The sequence below is a fragment of the Leptodactylus fuscus genome, chromosome 6 (genome assembly GCF_031893055.1).
Source record: "Leptodactylus fuscus isolate aLepFus1 chromosome 6, aLepFus1.hap2, whole genome shotgun sequence".
NCBI classification, from domain to species: Eukaryota; Metazoa; Chordata; class Amphibia; order Anura; family Leptodactylidae; genus Leptodactylus; species Leptodactylus fuscus.
In genome coordinates this window covers 50,576,310-50,594,112 of record NC_134270.1, presented here as the reverse complement: position 1 = coordinate 50,594,112, position 17,803 = coordinate 50,576,310, and the positions used below count along the sequence as shown (strand labels likewise).

Sequence of the window (17,803 nt, the reverse complement as noted above, 5' to 3'; positions counted from 1 at the left end):
TTCCAAGTGGACTTCCTGAACGGAATACAGAACGCAGATGTGAACTGCGCCTCAGTCCTCAATATCCAGGACCCTCTCACAGCTTATTCTCTGGCCATGGCCTCAGTTGTGGTACCATTTAGGCACTGTGTAGTGTTGTCAGTGTTCATATGGTGGCCAGCACTTGGAGTAGAATTCCTATGTCTTACAAGTGTGTCTTTTCCTTCGGTTGTTGGGTTGAATTATATATTTTTTGGCGAAAGCCAATCAGAAGACAAAGAAGTAAACATGTCTCTATCCAATGTGGTGATGGCCATTTTGTCCATTTTCTAGTCGATCCACAAGTAAATCTGGTGGAACATATACAGACACAGTGATCGGGCTTATGAAAGTATTATGGTCCACCAACATAAAGGCAGATTATTCTGAAATACTCTGTGCTCCTGTAAACACTTCAATAATTACATTGCTTTCCATTTGTAAAACCACTGGACTGCACAACACTAACTATTGTATACACTGAAATATAGCGTATACATGAACCTAGATTTCTCATGGTCGGGTACCAAAATTCAGCAAGGCCAGTTCAAACCAGGACGAGCCCTTAGCTACATGCAGTTTCTATGTGGCTCCTGGATATAATCCTGAAAATGTACCAAAGGTCTAATTCTTATTGATCACTGAAGGCACCTGACTGTATCAAAGTCTAAATGTGTCTGGATACAGCTTATCTTGTACACTAGGTGGCGCGCTAGCACTAGCTGATCCTACAGCAGAAGCCTCTATGTCATTTTATGTCTGTTTCGTCATTGCCACATCCTTTTAATATCCATAAATCTTTAGACACCAATGAGATCCATCTAGCATGCAAAAACAAGTATGGAAGCTTATTGGTAAAATTCTGACGTGGACACAGAAAATAGAACAAACCACTACAATGAGTATATCCCTTTAAATATTCCATGTCGGTATACGTACAGTCCGTGCTGATGTTGGTTGTAACATATTGCTTGATATGAGTCACATACAATGGTGTCACCCAGAATTCTTCATAAGATGGATCTATAATTGGTCAAGTAAACTAAACCTGACATTCCTTCTTCTATTACCTGTTCACAAGTGCTATACCTCCAAATATCTTCATTTTATACCACTATTGCTTCTATACCTTGCATTTGTATTTACATGTATATATTGGGTTAATTTTAAAGAAAAACGTAAAAAAAAAAAGATAAATGCCAGTACATATCAACATTTTTACAAACCCAACCAAACCCTAAGTGCATTCAGCTCTCGTATAAGCATCAAACAATTAGAAACATTTCTCATAGATGCAATGGTGATGTCTTATATGTGCAGAATATTTACAAAAATGTCACTGGCCATCATAAATCTATTGTGACTTGAACTGGGGAAGTCTATACATGTGGCCGGACATACAGGTGCTGCAGTATATCAGTATATATAACTAGGGTGCTGAGATACAGTAACCCGTATACTGTATTACTGCATTGCTTAGACAGGCCCCCTGCTTTGAGAAGAGTAATGTAGCGGAGATGATTTCTAAGATAAGAAAAAAAATGGAATATTTTGTAATTTTTTGTTGGAAAACCAATAAACATAATAGAATACAATGTTTAACATTCAAGGTAAATCATCAGATAGGAATAATCTATTGGTGTATATACATGTTATTGTGACATCTTATAGCAATAGGCCCTTGTAGTCTTCAGTTACTACGTTGGTATATAAGATTAGATACCTATATGTATCCTCATGGCAGTGACGTGATCACATAAAATACATCTTTAATACAATATTTGACATTTTATAACTTGATTCGGAATGATTGGTTGTTTCATTGGTTTATGTGTCTATGGGTGGTAAGATGCGCTAATACTAGTGGCTTACCTTCAAGGTTTGGGGGCATGCTTCCAAGGGAAAAATTCCCTTCCTTCATATAAACTAACAGTTCTTCTCCAGGCTCAATGTCTTTGATAACTTTATAAAAAAGCTGCATAAAGAAAGGTAGAGTCAGTGAGTTCACAACATAAGCGACAACCCTCATAAACTTTGCACTTAGATTCTTTGCATATACTTTGCACTTTTTTGGAATGGCCAAAAACGGAACGCAAAAAATATTACTTAATATTGTAGAATTGTGTAACAAGTGCGCTTGTTCTTAGTATGCTTAGAGATAACCAAATGCAAAGCATATAAAATCCCGATCACGTGCTGGACCTGTGGGTCCTTCTCGCATGGGTTAAAGCAATATGTATAGCTTAAAATTGAGTGTTGAAATTTTTAATGGTTGGGTATACAAGTCAGAGAGATGTGTAGTGAGAAGGAATTCTGGCAAAGCTCGGCTTTGGGCGATATTCCAGTTATGGTGTTAACATAAAAAAAATACCCACAGCACACCCACTGGATCTTACAGAGCGCAAGCGGATCCTTAACATTCGATGTGGGAACGGGGTCACCAAATGACTTAATAATTTCTGTAAATAAATTGTGTTTTAACGTGACAGGGCTGCAATGTATCTGCAGGAAGATAGAGCGGAGGGAAAACAAACAGCATTTTGGCAATGACATAATCTTCCAAAGGACATTACAGCTCGGAATTCAGCGCCGCTCTATGCGTTCCAATGGAATCTGTAGTGGTTTAGTGCATTTGCTCAGTGGCTTAAACTGTGGCAAATCAACTGAGACCCAGATGAGGCTTATAAAACCGCTACATAGGACAGATTTTTTTCTCGCTCCCTAAAGACGTTTTTTTTTTCTCTATACTCCTATGACAAAATATTCTAACAAAAAAAAATCAAAATATTAAAAATAAACTTTATATATAACCAAAAAACAAAACATAAAAAACACACATACCCAGATTGTCTGTCCACTTAAACACATTGTATTATTTTTATGTCTTAAAGTTCACGTTTTTAGTCTGATTTTTTGTTTTTTTTCACATGAGTATGGAGACGGCAATGAAAATAACAAAGACATTGACATTTTCCTATAGGGTGGGATATTTATTGGCCTTGCCAATGCTGGATTTGCTGTATTTTATGTCTTAGCGGAATAATAAACTGATGTAATTAACACCTCTCACACCTGCTCCGATCATTTGTCGAAGTAACATTTTAAGACAATTTTCTGTAACACTTAAAAGAGGGAGAGAGAAAAAAAAAAAAATTCCGGTAACTGTAAACTGTCAACAACACCAGGCTACGCGAAGGGTTAATTAAGATCCTCAGAACGCTGCGAATTTCATACGTTTCAGAGATCTTTCAACCTAATACTTGAAAATGCTGTATAATATCCCTACCAGGTGTGAAATTCTAACCAAAGCACAGACTGCGTTGCAAACCATATGCACTGCGTCGAATCTACTCAACCCAAAAATAAATGGCTATGGGCACATGGTTAACCCTTTACACTCAGGCCACGACTTGATAATGTAAACCCAATAAACACAATCTTTCAGATTTTACAGCCAACAAAGCCAAATAAATATTCCCCCCCCATGTTTTAAACCGAAATATAATATTGATACGATAGTTCGTACAACCCTTTGGGTTCCAGCCATAATGTTCAACCTCTGAAAAATTTAGTATCCGTTTGTTTGACTTGACCACACTCGAAACACGTGCTTAGAAAACTTTATATGGTGAACTCTGGAGTTTGTAAAAATAACAAGCCTATTCTATGTCGCAAATAAAAAAAAATAAGACAAATAAGATTGAATGAAAATTGGAAGAGATTTTTTTAAAAGCTAGATGGGCTTTTTTTTTTTTTTTTTTTCCTGAATCTTGAGAGTTTTGGCTAATATAGAAAAGTGCATTAATAGTTTATGGACGGGGATCATGTGTAAGTTTGGGGTTTCTCAAGCTGTGTAATGTGTCCCCCCAGGGGGATTTTAGCCAGACCCGAGGGGCTACTTCAGTCTGATAAATTTTACTTAAAATAGCAGTTTAGTCTATTAGACAAGAATCGAATATTCACTACCAAAACATTTACGAATCATTTCCTGATGTTAGCTCATATTTAAGGCATATCTACAAATAATGTTAAGTATATAGCGTCATCATTTAGTGACATTATTTGGTATATAGTCATTTTAAATAACTAAAAAAACACTGAAAATATTAAAGTAAAAAATTAATTTTATAAAACAATTGAAGCAACTAAGTATCAGCATATCGTCTACATAGACTCAGCAGATTCTCAGATCTCCTTACAGCCATATACAGTGCTAGATCTCATCGGAAGAGACTTCATTAAAGATCAATTATTAAAAAATCTAAACCTTACTAAGCGATACTCACATATTATTTTATTCTATAGATTTATTATCTGATTTTAAAAATGTCACCAAAAATTATTTCAATTTTGTTCTTCCTCAACTCATAGAATACTCATGCATAAGATGTAGCTCTATATCATGTATATTCGGAAATAAATAGGCAGATACAGGAGAGAGCTGAATGGATTTGCTTTTTAGAATATTAGGGCTAAACTGATATTTTTAGTAATAAATTTTAATTTTCTCAAAAACACAATAACAATGTATCAGAGTTTTTTTTATACATTATTTGAAATTCCATATCCTATTTCCAATGTTGTTTCCAAAATTCTAAAACTCAGAAATGGAAAAGAAATCAACAAAAACAAAATAAATCAAGACTGAATGTTTTTTTTGTAAAATAACATGAAAATCATGACTGAGGCTCGAAACACATTCATGACGTTGCAGTGATACTTAGGCTTTCTATAAAGGTATGGTGTCATAAATAAAGAATCCAGATACCTTTATAGATTTTGATATAGTCAAGAGCCACTTGCTGGTTAAAATGCTTATATGACCTATTTGGATGGGGGTCAAATCATTTTGCTCTCCCCTCTGCTCAGTAGTGGGACATGTTCCTAAAATGTTCCTGCTCCTGTTTAATGGAGGCATCAGATCTCATCTCCAACATATTCTTAATATATAATATCTCATCCCAAAAAAACAGCTAGACATACAACAAGCCTTACTAGCTTAATGATTAAAAATAACACTGTTAATTTTTTAATTTATTTTTAATTATTTTTTTTTCTGCTTATAGCCAGGACTCAAGTATAGAAGGAATGAGCCACAATGTTGTGCTCCTGTTACCATAAAAATCACACATACAGCTTGCACCGTATATCGAACAGTATCAATAAATGTAGATGATAAAATAATAAATTTACATTTACTTTTTTTTTAACCCTTTACACGATAATGTCAGATTATTTTGCTATAAACCTTTGCTTAAAAAAAACGCAAAACAAGCAAAAAATATCAAACAAATCAATCTGATAATTCTAAAATAAATTATGCTGGAATAAGTGTGAAATTCTCTTTAAGGATATGATGTATAATACGATATTGACCGCATAACAAACATTAAAAAAATAAAAATTGTTAGCAAAAAAATATAAAAAAGCTGAAAATATAGAAAACTAAAGTAATATATGTCCAAGCCTAATTCGTTCCTCAGTGTTTTTGTTTTTTTTTTCTTAAAGAAAGAGATTGCACTATTTCACAAGCATGTTATTTATTGAGTGTATGACATGGGCCCATTGGCTGTATCCACTAGGGGGCACTCTCTACTCATGCATCATGGCGAGGTCCATGCTATAAAGCTACAGCAGAGCCTTCCACTTTTCCGCACGCTCGTTTTTAACCATAGCTATTCAAAGCAACTTCGTTTTTACAAATCTCGTGACAAAAATAAATTCATAACTCGCAGACAAGAGAAGAAAAGACTAAATTAAAAAAATACTAAAAATGATAAAGGTAACCCTAGAGCGTGAGGATGAGGTGTCCTCCTTGGCAAGCAATGGGGAAACTGTTTTGAAAGTCAATGTTGTAACTTTCCTCAAGTTCAAGCAGGGAAAATAAGATAGACAGAAAAGGCAATAAAATGTTAAAAAGTGACAGAACAAACACAAAAACACATCTAACCTTTTTCCTTTGTGTAAGGTGCACCAGTTCAGAGACCTGACTAGTGTCAAGGGCTTTCCAGTCAGTTATTATTGCAGAGTCTGTTGAGTTCGTTGCAAACACCATCCTTCATGCATTAGTGACACACACAAGGCACAGTGTGTGTGTGTCTGAAAATGTGTGTGTGTATGTGTGTGTGTGTGTGCCAGGCCTGAAGATAGTCCCTGAACTATCCTACCCTTTTGCATCATCACTTTATCTCTCTGAGGTGGGGTTTCATTGCAGATTATCCTACTCTCTCAATGGTCTGAGATCCAAGGCTCAGACACTCCCCCTAATCTCATCTCTCCAGAGACCCTGCCTACATTATGTCTGTATCAGAGGCTACAACAAGCTGCAAATCAAGAGAGGAAAGAGACTTTTTTTTCTTCCTTTCAAACACAATCCAAGTTTTCTAACTGTTGATGCTTTTTGCATTCTTCTACAAACTGGAGAGGATTTAAGAACTGTCCTGGAAGGTTTTATTATTTGTTACTAAATATTAGCTATTAACCAGTTCTAGTCATTCTAAAAAAATAAAATAAATGTACCAAAAAAGACTAAAAAATGTTATTTTAACCTAATTCTGTATAAGTAAAATAAACATAATAATATAGGGGGAAAATAGAATATGTTCATATTGTGTGAATGTCATAAATGACTTGTTAGGGGGCAACTAAAAAAAAATTGCATTGTGATAGTTTATTTCTGTTTATCACAGTGATAAACAATTTATTGTCCTATAGGAAAATCTATATACAACTGTATGCCTCATATATGCATCATACATAATACTATGATCAGTAGAACTATATGTAATAAGATACATAGAGAACGGTAACATATTACACACCTATCATCTAATACATTATACATAATATCATGTTCATTAGCACTATATGCAATAAGATAATATATTACACACCTATCATCTAATACATTATACATAATATTATATGCATGTACTATATGCAATAGGGTACATCTAATACATTATACATAATATTATATGCATGTACTATATGTAATAAGATACATAGAGAATGGTAATATATTACACACCTATCATCTAATACATTATACATGATATCATGACCATTAGAACAATATGTAATAAGATACATCTAATACATTATACATATTATTATATGCATGTACAATATGTAATAAGATACATCTACTACATTATACATAATATATGCATGTACTATATGTAATAAGATACATAGAGAATGGTAATATATTACAAACCTATCATCTAATACATTATACATAATATCATGTTCATTAGCACTATATGCAATAAGATATTACACACCTATCATGTAATATATTATACATAATATCATGTTCATTAGCACTATATGCAATAAGATAATGCTGTATATTACACACCTATCATCTAATACATTATACATAATATTATAGGCATGTACTATAATAATGTTCTAATGTGTAGAAAATAGATAAAAATAATATACCAAATATAAATGACATATTTGATCAGGTTATTTTTATTAATATAGCTAGATTATTTATATGACATGTAATACAGCCATAGCTATTCACACTATATACAGTGTACAGATACATATATATATTGTATGTAGCTCTCTCCTGGTTCTTCCCGTGTAAAATCTAATTCATTTGCAAGGTTTATTTAGACACATGAAAGCTTAAATGGTGTGTAAATAAAAATATAAAATTGAATAAATATTGGAGAGATAGGTCGGGTTCATATATTTTCATGGTTTCTGGGATATGGTAGCGATGAGTGAGCGATTATTTTATTGGCCTAATATAAGTTCATTCAATTCAGTGTAATGATAAAGAGATTGGAAATGGTATTGTGTTATCTGAGGATTTCCCGTTTCACCTGTCATCTGTACAAACAAAGGAAGGGCTTTAAACGTTAATTGATTATTTAGGTCTGAAAATGTCCCATATGTTTGCCCAAGCCCTTTCCAGAATAACCAAGTACTGCAGAGCTAATGCCTAGCTGTGTCTCCCTGATGTAGGATATGGCTTCTTGTGTGAAACAATAAACTTGCCTCTCTATAAATGGCTCACGCTTACGTGGTAGAAAGTTGGGGTGGGGAGGGGGAGGAGTGCTAACTAAGTTGTACTTTATGGCAGAACATATTACATTGATTTGGAAAATAAAAAAAATTAAATAAAAAAAAAAAAAGTCATAACATGGGCGTAATAAATAATCAGAAAAATAATAAAAAATTAAAACGTAACATGGGCATAATAATAAAAAATTTTTAAAAGTTGTAACATGGGTGTAATTAACAAAAAAATTAAAAAGTTGCAACGTGGGCGTAATAAACAAGCAAAAAAAATTATAAAAAAATGTAAAGTTGTAACAAATAATCCATAGGAAAATAATTCAACACAGCTGATAAGACACATCTACATAAATATATATTGGAAGTATAGCACCCTCTTGTTGTGCGCAACAATACTATGTCATTTTTTTTTTTCATTTGACAAAAATAAGAAATAATTAATAATTAAATATCATATAACATTATCTTTCTTGTTAGATAAAAATCAATATAATGTCCCAAATGCCATACTTTCCCCATAGACTCAGACAATTGGGTCCAATGTTTATGCCACAATATACAAATCTGAAATTTTTTGGTTAAAACAAGACTACACAAAGTAACATGATAAACCTTTGTAATACCAAAGTGAAATGAAAGTATAAAATTGTAGGTAGAGAAATCAGCACAAATGTTGTTACGTGGGTGGGGGGCTTGTAGTCTGTACCACAAATTATGACGCCCTCAAATATACACACAATTTTTTCCTTCATTTCTTTTATCTATAAGTTCTAGTACATATGGCTTGTGTAAAATAGCGCCGGCATTGCGTTCATTTACATAGGATAAAACAGGTATATCTAGGTGTCCACTTTGTAACATTTTTATATTATAGTAATTTAATGATTTTTGGAAAAGCCACTGCCAATGCTTTTTTTATTTAATGACTCCGCAGGCCTCCAGACTTCATGCCACAGAATGACCATAGATATTGAATTGCTCATAACAAAAGGCTCACTTCCCGTCAGCCCATGTAGCCAGGGGTCCAGACATCTGGGCACAAGACCGGCCCGTTCCTCTATCCCAGCTCTGAACAGAGAGAGGAAGAGGTGGAGGCTGCTCCCAGGGTTCCCAAGTACTTTCCTTTGTTTTAATTACTAGGAAAAAAAAAATGTATATTTTTTTCAGGGTTGATGGAGAAAGCTTGTGCTTGATGGTTTAACAATCACTTGCATTGTGTTTTCCTAGCAATGCAAGTGTAAGTTATTTGTATTGTCTGCTAGGCCAAAAGAGCCATTGTAGAGAAATGACTTCACAGGAGCTATTGTAAATATGATTATGATCTTGGCGCTCACACTATCAACTGTTATATTTACTGCCCCATGATGCAAGTTATGTTCCGGTAACTTCCGTATTAACTCTTTTGTGCAAGAATGAAGCTATAACTTGATGTGTTCATTTTACCTTCCGATTTGCTAGCAGAAGGATAAGGATGCATGCAATAAAACCCACATTAAAAATAGCAGTTGTCCACATGGTGTGCAAGCAGGTAATCTAAAATGCCATGAGAAACTTTTCGAATTTCCATCACAAAATGACTGCCCTTGTGTTTGACAGGTCAGTAAAGAAAAAAATAATAATAAATTATAATATATATACTATTATAATAATAATAGTAATAAAGGGGGTTATCCCACCTAGATAATGTTTATAAAGATGAAGTGGCGCAAGGCTGCGCAACCCCTGGTGGTCATCTTTTATTGTGTTTTTTGCAAAGCATGGACGGCCATGCAATATATAGTTGTAGCTGATATCAAGGCAAAGTAACATGTGAGTAACAGTAAAATGTGAGAAAATTAATTAAAAAATATAGAAAACTTTATAAACAATTTGCACTACTTTTATATTGAAGACTTACTGATAGATCTATACCAAAGACCTACCAATAGACCTACACTAAAGACCTACCAATAGACCTACACCAAAGACCTACCAATAGACCTACACCAAAGACCTACCGATAGACCTACTCCAAAGAACTACTGATAGACCTACACTATAGACCTACTAATAGACCTACACAAAAGACCTACTGATAGATCTACCATAAACCTACTGATAGACCTACACCAAAGACCTAGTGATAGACCTACACTATAAACCTACTGATAGACCTACACCAAAGACCTACTGATAGACCTACACCATAGACCTACTGGTAGACCTACATCAAAGACCTACCGATAGACCTAAACCAACGACCTACTGATAGACCTACACCATAGACCTACTGATAGACCTGCATCAAAGACCTACTGATAGACCTACACCGAAGACCAACTGATAGACCTACACCAAAGTTCTACTGATAGAGCTACACCAGAGACCTGCTGATAGACCTACACCAAAGACCTACCAATAGACCTACACCAAAGATCTACTGATAGACTTACACCAAAGACCTGCTGATAGACCTACACCAAAGTTCTACTGATAGATCTACACCAGAGACCTGCTGATAGACTTACACCAAAGACCTACCAATAGACCTACACCAAAGATCTACTGATAGACTTACACCAAAGTTCTAATGATAGACCTACACCATAGACCTAGTGATAGACTTAAAAATGGGGTCAAATACACATATTCCTAAAATACTGACCTATGGATCAACCTAATGCCTAGGGACCAATAGATCACCATGAAAGGAGCTGGATGTGAAAAGAAATATAGACTTACTATGGACAGTCAAGGTTAGGTTAAAATGAGATGATTTTGGTACCCGTAGATATAAAAGTACTCGTAGATATACAGAAAGGTAAGGTTAGATGGACCTAAATGATAGATGCAATCCGACAGACTGGTGGATATAGGGCGAGTCCCTAACCCAACCCCATTTAGTAATACAAATAATGGCTTTGTAATAAATATATGCATAATTCAAAGACTGGTTAAAAGACTGTCTGAAGAGAAACTCTGAACATGTAGCTGGTAACAACACTAAAAACACCTAACTCACAGGTCAGGATTACACCCGGGCACCATGTAAAGTTCATACAGTAAAAGTGAAAGCATAAGTTGGTTGCAAGTGGTTTCAAGCGTGAGTGGGTGCTCTTTTACTAAAACTGAGGTCATATAATTCAACTAGAACTGTAGAACTGTGGGAACCTTTCTGACTTCCTGACAGATCTTGTTAAGCTACATATATATATATATATATATATATATATATATATATGTTTAAAGTGTAACAAGCGTTGGATTTTATTACAGCAAAATTCCCATTCAATTATACAATGCATAATTAAATCAGGGCTCGTTCATATCTGCGCCCGGTCTCCATTCATGCAGGTTTCCGTTTCCTGCACAAAAGCAGGAGACGGAAACCTGCAGGACTCTTTCAAACCCATTCATTTGAATGGGTTTGAAAGATGTCCGGCCATGAGCGCCGGTGAGTGTTTTATGCTCTCTGTCGCGAAACCGATTCTTTAAAATTGAACACAGAGTCGGACATGCAGTACTCTGTGTCCAGTTTAAAAAAACTGGTTTCGCGGAGGAGAGCATAAAACGCTCACCGGTGCTCACATGCAGAAGACGTAAAGCTCAGAACGGACTCCGGGCGCTAGTGTGAACCTAGCGTCAATTGTATTGGCCTTTGTATGTCTAAAGGGGTATTCTCATAAAAAGATACCCCCTATCCTATCTGGCTGATCTGTGAAGGTTCAAATGCAGGTACCCACACCAATTGTAAGAACTGGGGTTTCTGCACCCCAGTTTGAATGGAGTGGCAAGTTGGAAATGCACACCACAGCTCCATACATATGGTGGGGAACTGATAAAGAAATCCAAGCACTGTACCTCGGCTTTTTCGAGCAGTTCTCTTTGAAAAGAATTGGGTAGTAGTGTGCAATTACGACCTGCTACTCCATGTAAACTGGTGTGCAAAACACCCAAAATCTGATGATATGTAGATAGGGGTGACTTGTTGTTACCAGAATACAACTTTAAAGGGAATCTGTCAAATCCAAAAGGCCTCCCAAACCAATTTTGCCTTGTAAGAGCCGTTAACAGGAGCAGAAACACACGGCTGTGCCCTCAAACCAACGAAAAACAATGAAAATTAGCCACAACTACCTTGGGACAGGCCTGATTTGCCAGATTTTCCTGCCATTAGCCACAAGTACTCTGAAAGAACTCTAAAAGTCTTCCTGTATTGCAACTGTCTGTAGGTAAATCTGGCAAATTGGACCTTTACCTGATGTATTTGCATATCCGGAAAAAAAGTGATTTTTTTTCTGCATTGCTTCATTGATTTGTGGCCACTGAGGTCTGTGGATGAGGAATATGCAAACTACACCTCCTTGGTGGAAAAAGAGGAATTTACTCTAGCGCCACCTTTTGAAAGATAGATCTGTACACATTAATGCACGGTTTAAAATAAATAAATAAATAAAAAACCCTAATAGCATAAGAAAAATAACCAAACTGGAATAACTCCTCCAAAAAGAAGTGAGACCCATCTGCAAACAACAGTTTCAAGGTTATTGCCGGTCATTGTGGAGCAGGGTACTGGCTGGTTGTGTAAGGGGTGACCCTGACATCACCAGAAACCTGGAGAGGACCCAAAGAGAGCCAAGGACACCATGAGGAGACCCAAAAGAGGTGAGTGAAGGTGAGTACAATTGTTTGTTTGTTTTTTTTACACCTTCCCTGGGCTTCCACCTATTATATTCTTGAGTCCGAAGAGATCCCAGAGAATAATTTCACTTCTAGTTCTACAAGCACTTGCTCAACACAAAACAAATCTTTGGGCTGAACAATCTGAACATGAACCAAAACAAATTTTTAGAGGTTCACCCATCCTTATTTGAGTCTCAAGGTTTGCTCTTGAGCAAACACCATACTGAAACTTCCGAATTTCACTGTACATTTGACATCAGGAATTGTTAAGAGTGTTTCACCATTAGCTTCGAAGTGGATTCTTTATGGTAAATGGGGTAAGACTTAGGAATTCCCTGACACAGAACAATGTGATGGTGGAATAATCAAAGGATTTTACCAGCACTATACCGCAAAATATGACCTGACCACTGGACGTAACCATAATGAAATTATATTATAAAAGACTTCATCTCCCAACATGACCCAACCATTATATATGACCATAATACAATACTATTATACAACATGCATTAAAATCTATGTCTCTCAATATGACTTGACTATTGGTATTATACTCTCTATATAGAGCACTACACCTCTCACCTACCCAACCATTGTAAATGATCATAATACAATTCTATTATACTCAGTACATAGAACACTAGAAACCCAACTTGAGCTGACCACTGGGCATGACAACAGTATGATATTATTACACCCTACAACTTTCAACATGACCCAATCACTGAACTTGACCATAATTCCAGAAAACACATCAATGGACTATTCCCAGTGGTGATCCAATTCCTCAAACCCAAAACAATCATCATGGCAAAGTTTCTGTGGTCATGTTTTTAATGAACAGAGGTTTATATATGCAACTATGCCTTGTACTGGCAAATGTACAGATGTGCCTTTAAAGTCATTGAATGGACAAAGGTGGTACAGTGAGTACAGCTGATGCTAGGTTCACACTCCGTCTGTTCTCAGCTTTCTCTCTTCTGCATGCAGAAGACAGAAAGCTGTCAGACCGGGTCCGGCCGTGAGCGCCGGTGAGCTTTTTCTTAAAACCGGACACAGGGTACTGCATGTCCGACTCTGTGTCCGATTTGAAAAAAAACGGTTTTGCGACGGATAGAGCATAAAACACTCACCAGCGCACACGGCCGGACATCTTTCAAACCCATTCAAATGAATGGGTTTGAAAGAGCCCTGCAGGTTTCCGTCTCCTGCTCAGTTTTGTGCAGGAAACGGAAACCTGCAGAACGGAGACCGGGCGCAGATGTGAACGAGCACTGACTTTGGAGGTCCTGAAGGTTGCATCAGATATTTATGATCTGTTACAAATGGTTATGTTACAGTACTCACTCGTAACTGATAAAAGAGTCAGAAATTTTAGCCACCAAGATAGGACTCATAAATATCACAGTACAAAAATAGTAATTGGAAATAAATGGAAGAAATAAATGGAAAAGAAGACAATGGCCGCCTACAATGTGGATGGATGCAGGTTAAACCTTTAAGCCTTAACACTTATTTGGTCACTATATGGTGGTTTTACTTGAGCACAGTGATGAAGGCAATGTGTCATTGTACAGTACATTACTTTGTAGTGTATGGTGGTGGTGGTATTTAGAGTGAGTGAACCAGTTCAGTTTTCAAAATGTTTTGGGTTTGACTTGAACCCATGGCTTTGGAAGTTTTGATCAATAAGTGAAATTATTATACTCTGAGGTCTCTGCAGACCCTAAAGTATAATAAGTGGAAGCCCAGGTGACGTGTGGAAACAGTTATACCTCCCCTCACCTCTCTTGGGCATCCTCACAGTGTACAGTACTTTGTTGGGGTCCTCTTTTGACCTGTTCTGTTCTCCTGGGTGATGACATGTCCCCAAATAAAATGCCTTAGCAGCAACATGGGGCATGCCGATGTCACGACTCTATAACCCTTTGTGTCATTACGTTGGGCCTCTCCATGTGACCACTGAGGTCCAATCATAGATCACAGCAATGACTCCAAGGTGCGTGACCTCAACCTGGAGGCTAGGAAAGGATTCTGAGGGAACACTGGATGTCTCGAAGATGTCCAGGAGAGGTGAGGGAAGACTATAACTATTTCCACACCTTCCCAGGGATCATCAATTATCATACTCTTGAAAGGTAGATGTAGTCAGGGATCCGCGCTCAAAGGTCCAGAATCACGTCGGGTGTGAATATGTGCTAGGGTATAATAATTTTACTTCTTAGTTGTGATGAACTTATTAGACCTGATACAAATGATGCTGTTACTTGGGAATCACACGGTATGGTACTGGTATGGTTACTGACTCTCGGTATGACAGTACATAAGGTCACCATTAGAAGGTACAATACTGTACAGGAAACATCCAACATAAGTCATGAAGCCTGAAGACCCAAATAAAAACATCCCCTAGATACATTAGTATCCTTAGGATAAAACATATCCAAAATACGTTATTATAGAATGGCAGGATTGGGTGCTGCACAAACAATAGCATGACCTGATATGCTGGAGCCCATGAGATATGGATGCAGCTTTTTTGCAGACAAGGCATTCTTGTCTATACTAACTTGTATTATGGAAACAGTGAATGAGAACACCACTTTGCCCTTTGAGTTTCACACTTTTTTTTCTCTCTACACCACAGTGGAAACAGTCAAGTGAGTGGCTCCAAGTTCCTCTTTATACTGGGGGAGCAGCTGTCATAACCACAGGGGCTGCCTGATGTATTCACAGGGTTATAACACTGCCAGCTCACCACAAACCCACAGGTAACTCTCTCAGTAAACAAGCCGAAGTATATATGCTGAGTGCAAGCACATGGGGACGGGAAGGATTACATGATAAGAGGTATCTCCAGTAACTATGAAAGTGAAAGAAAAATCGAGGCTGTCACTGCTGTGCCATGGGACCTCCACCTTGGGACGTTATCACTTTACTACTGAACAAATACAATTCAATTATACTCCACACATAGAACACTACAACCAACATGGCACAACCACTGGTCATGACCGTAATACAATATTATTATATATACATACCACTATATCTCCCAACATGACCCGACCACTGGACTTTATCATGATACAATTCTCTTATACTCTATACATAGAACGCTATACCTTCCAACATGACCTGAGCACTGGACTTCACCATGATACAATTCTATTTTACTCTATACATAAAACACTATCCTAACGTAGCTAACTTTGGACATGACCGTAGTAAAATACTATTATATTTTATAAACAGAACACTATGCCTCCCAACATGACCTGACCACTGGACTTGACCATAATACTATATGTTTATTATAATCTATACACAAAACATGACCGAACCAGTGGACATAACCATTGCAAGTTCTATTAAACTCTATACATAGAATAGTACAATCCTGGACATGATCATAATACAACTCTACTAGACTCTACATATAGAACACTACAATCCTCAACATGACGTGATGGCTGGAATTGACCAAAATACAATTCTGACACTGACATAAAGAAGATAATACTTTCAATTTAATCAGCCCATCTAACTATAGTCGAAAATATAGGTAGGACTGCAAAAAATAAACCAGATGTGTACATTTATTCCATTAGCGACTTTTCAGTTTACTAGGACTTTCTGTCAAGCTTGAGAAAGGTTCTGAGTGAACCGAAACATCACTAATAGAATAAAGATCCACATCAGTATTATTTTTTTTCATGTACTGCACCGTTTTTTGATGTTAAAATTGTGAGAACATTTGTTTGTACCCTGTGATGTTGCACCCGGTATTGTGTTTCACTCATGTTGCTCTGGATTCTATCTATCTATCTATCTATCTATCTATCTATCTATCTATCTATCTCTATCAACTCTATCTATCTATCTATCTATCTATCTCTCTCTATCAACTCTATCTATCTATCTATCTATCTATCTATCTATCTATCTCTCTATCTCTCTCTATCAACTCTATCTATCTATCATCTATCTATCTATCTATCTATCTATCTATCTATCTATCTATCTATCTATCTATCTATCTATCTATCTATCATCTATCCTATCTATCTATCTATCTATCTATCTCTCTATCATCTATCCTATCTATCTATCTATCTATCTATCTATCTATCTATCTATCTATCTATCTATCTATCTATCCATCCTCTCTTTTATCCCAGCATAGTTGGTTACCCTCTCCTCGCATCTGTTTCCATTCTGACAAGGTTTGAAGATAAATTTGTCTCTTTCCCAAAGTCTCGCTGTGGCTCCAGGATAATATCCTGACACCCAAGACACCTTTCAATGATACATAATTGAGTGTGGATGACCTTTCAATCTTGTGTTAAAAATAAGAGGAAATGCTTTTTACCACCCTGGTGATAATTGCAAATAAAAGCAATTTACATTATCCCTATTCATATTAGAGCGCAGATTGTCATAATCAGCTGCCTAGGGGATAAAGTGCATCTCGTGACCTTGAAGTTCTTTCTATGGATAGTTCCTTTCATGTGTCCGAAGCTTGTGGTTATCAATCACTATTGTCTGCCCCTCATTACACACAGGGACCTCTTTTGTTTAACCAGCTGGGGTGACCTCAGAGCTTCCATAGCTTCTATAGATGTGAAGAACATCCTGGGCAGCTCAGTGACATATCTGTCATATAGTCTTTTTTCTTCTTGGCCTCACACTTCTTGCGGGTGCTATTCTTAGGTATGTATTTTATTCTGATTATGGCCCTTAGTCAGGGGTATTGAATAGCAGTAGATATCCTTGATTGCTTAGGTGTTGTCATCATTGGCAGCTGAAGAGAAGGACGTGGAAAATCAGAAGGGCATGATCATGAGGCAATCAGATCGGAAGAATGTTTTTGTACTGACAAAAATTGCCCAATTTGGATCAACTAAGTCTGATAAACAGGAAGCCCTGAGTTTTGGTACTGTCTGCGTACAGATACAGGGGGTCAGTGTAATGTCTGCAGAGCATGTAACGCTATAGAACTCATTGACTGTTTTTAATGTTCACATTTTTTGCCTTGTATTGAAATTTGTTGTTCCAATGGGATGTAGGATTTATATCA

The 17,803-nt window shown here is 36.5% G+C and overlaps 1 protein-coding gene across 2 annotated transcripts in view; it reads right to left on the bottom strand.

Moving 5' to 3' along the window:
• PRDM16 (PR/SET domain 16) overlaps positions 1-17,803 on the bottom strand; it is a 454,135-nt gene that overhangs the window by 37,209 nt on the left and 399,123 nt on the right. For both annotated transcript variants that reach the window (XM_075279930.1, XM_075279929.1), the window contains exon 5: positions 1,891-1,993. In XM_075279930.1, the coding sequence (XP_075136031.1) occupies positions 1,891-1,993 (103 nt within the window). The remainder of the gene's footprint in view (positions 1-1,890; positions 1,994-17,803) is intronic.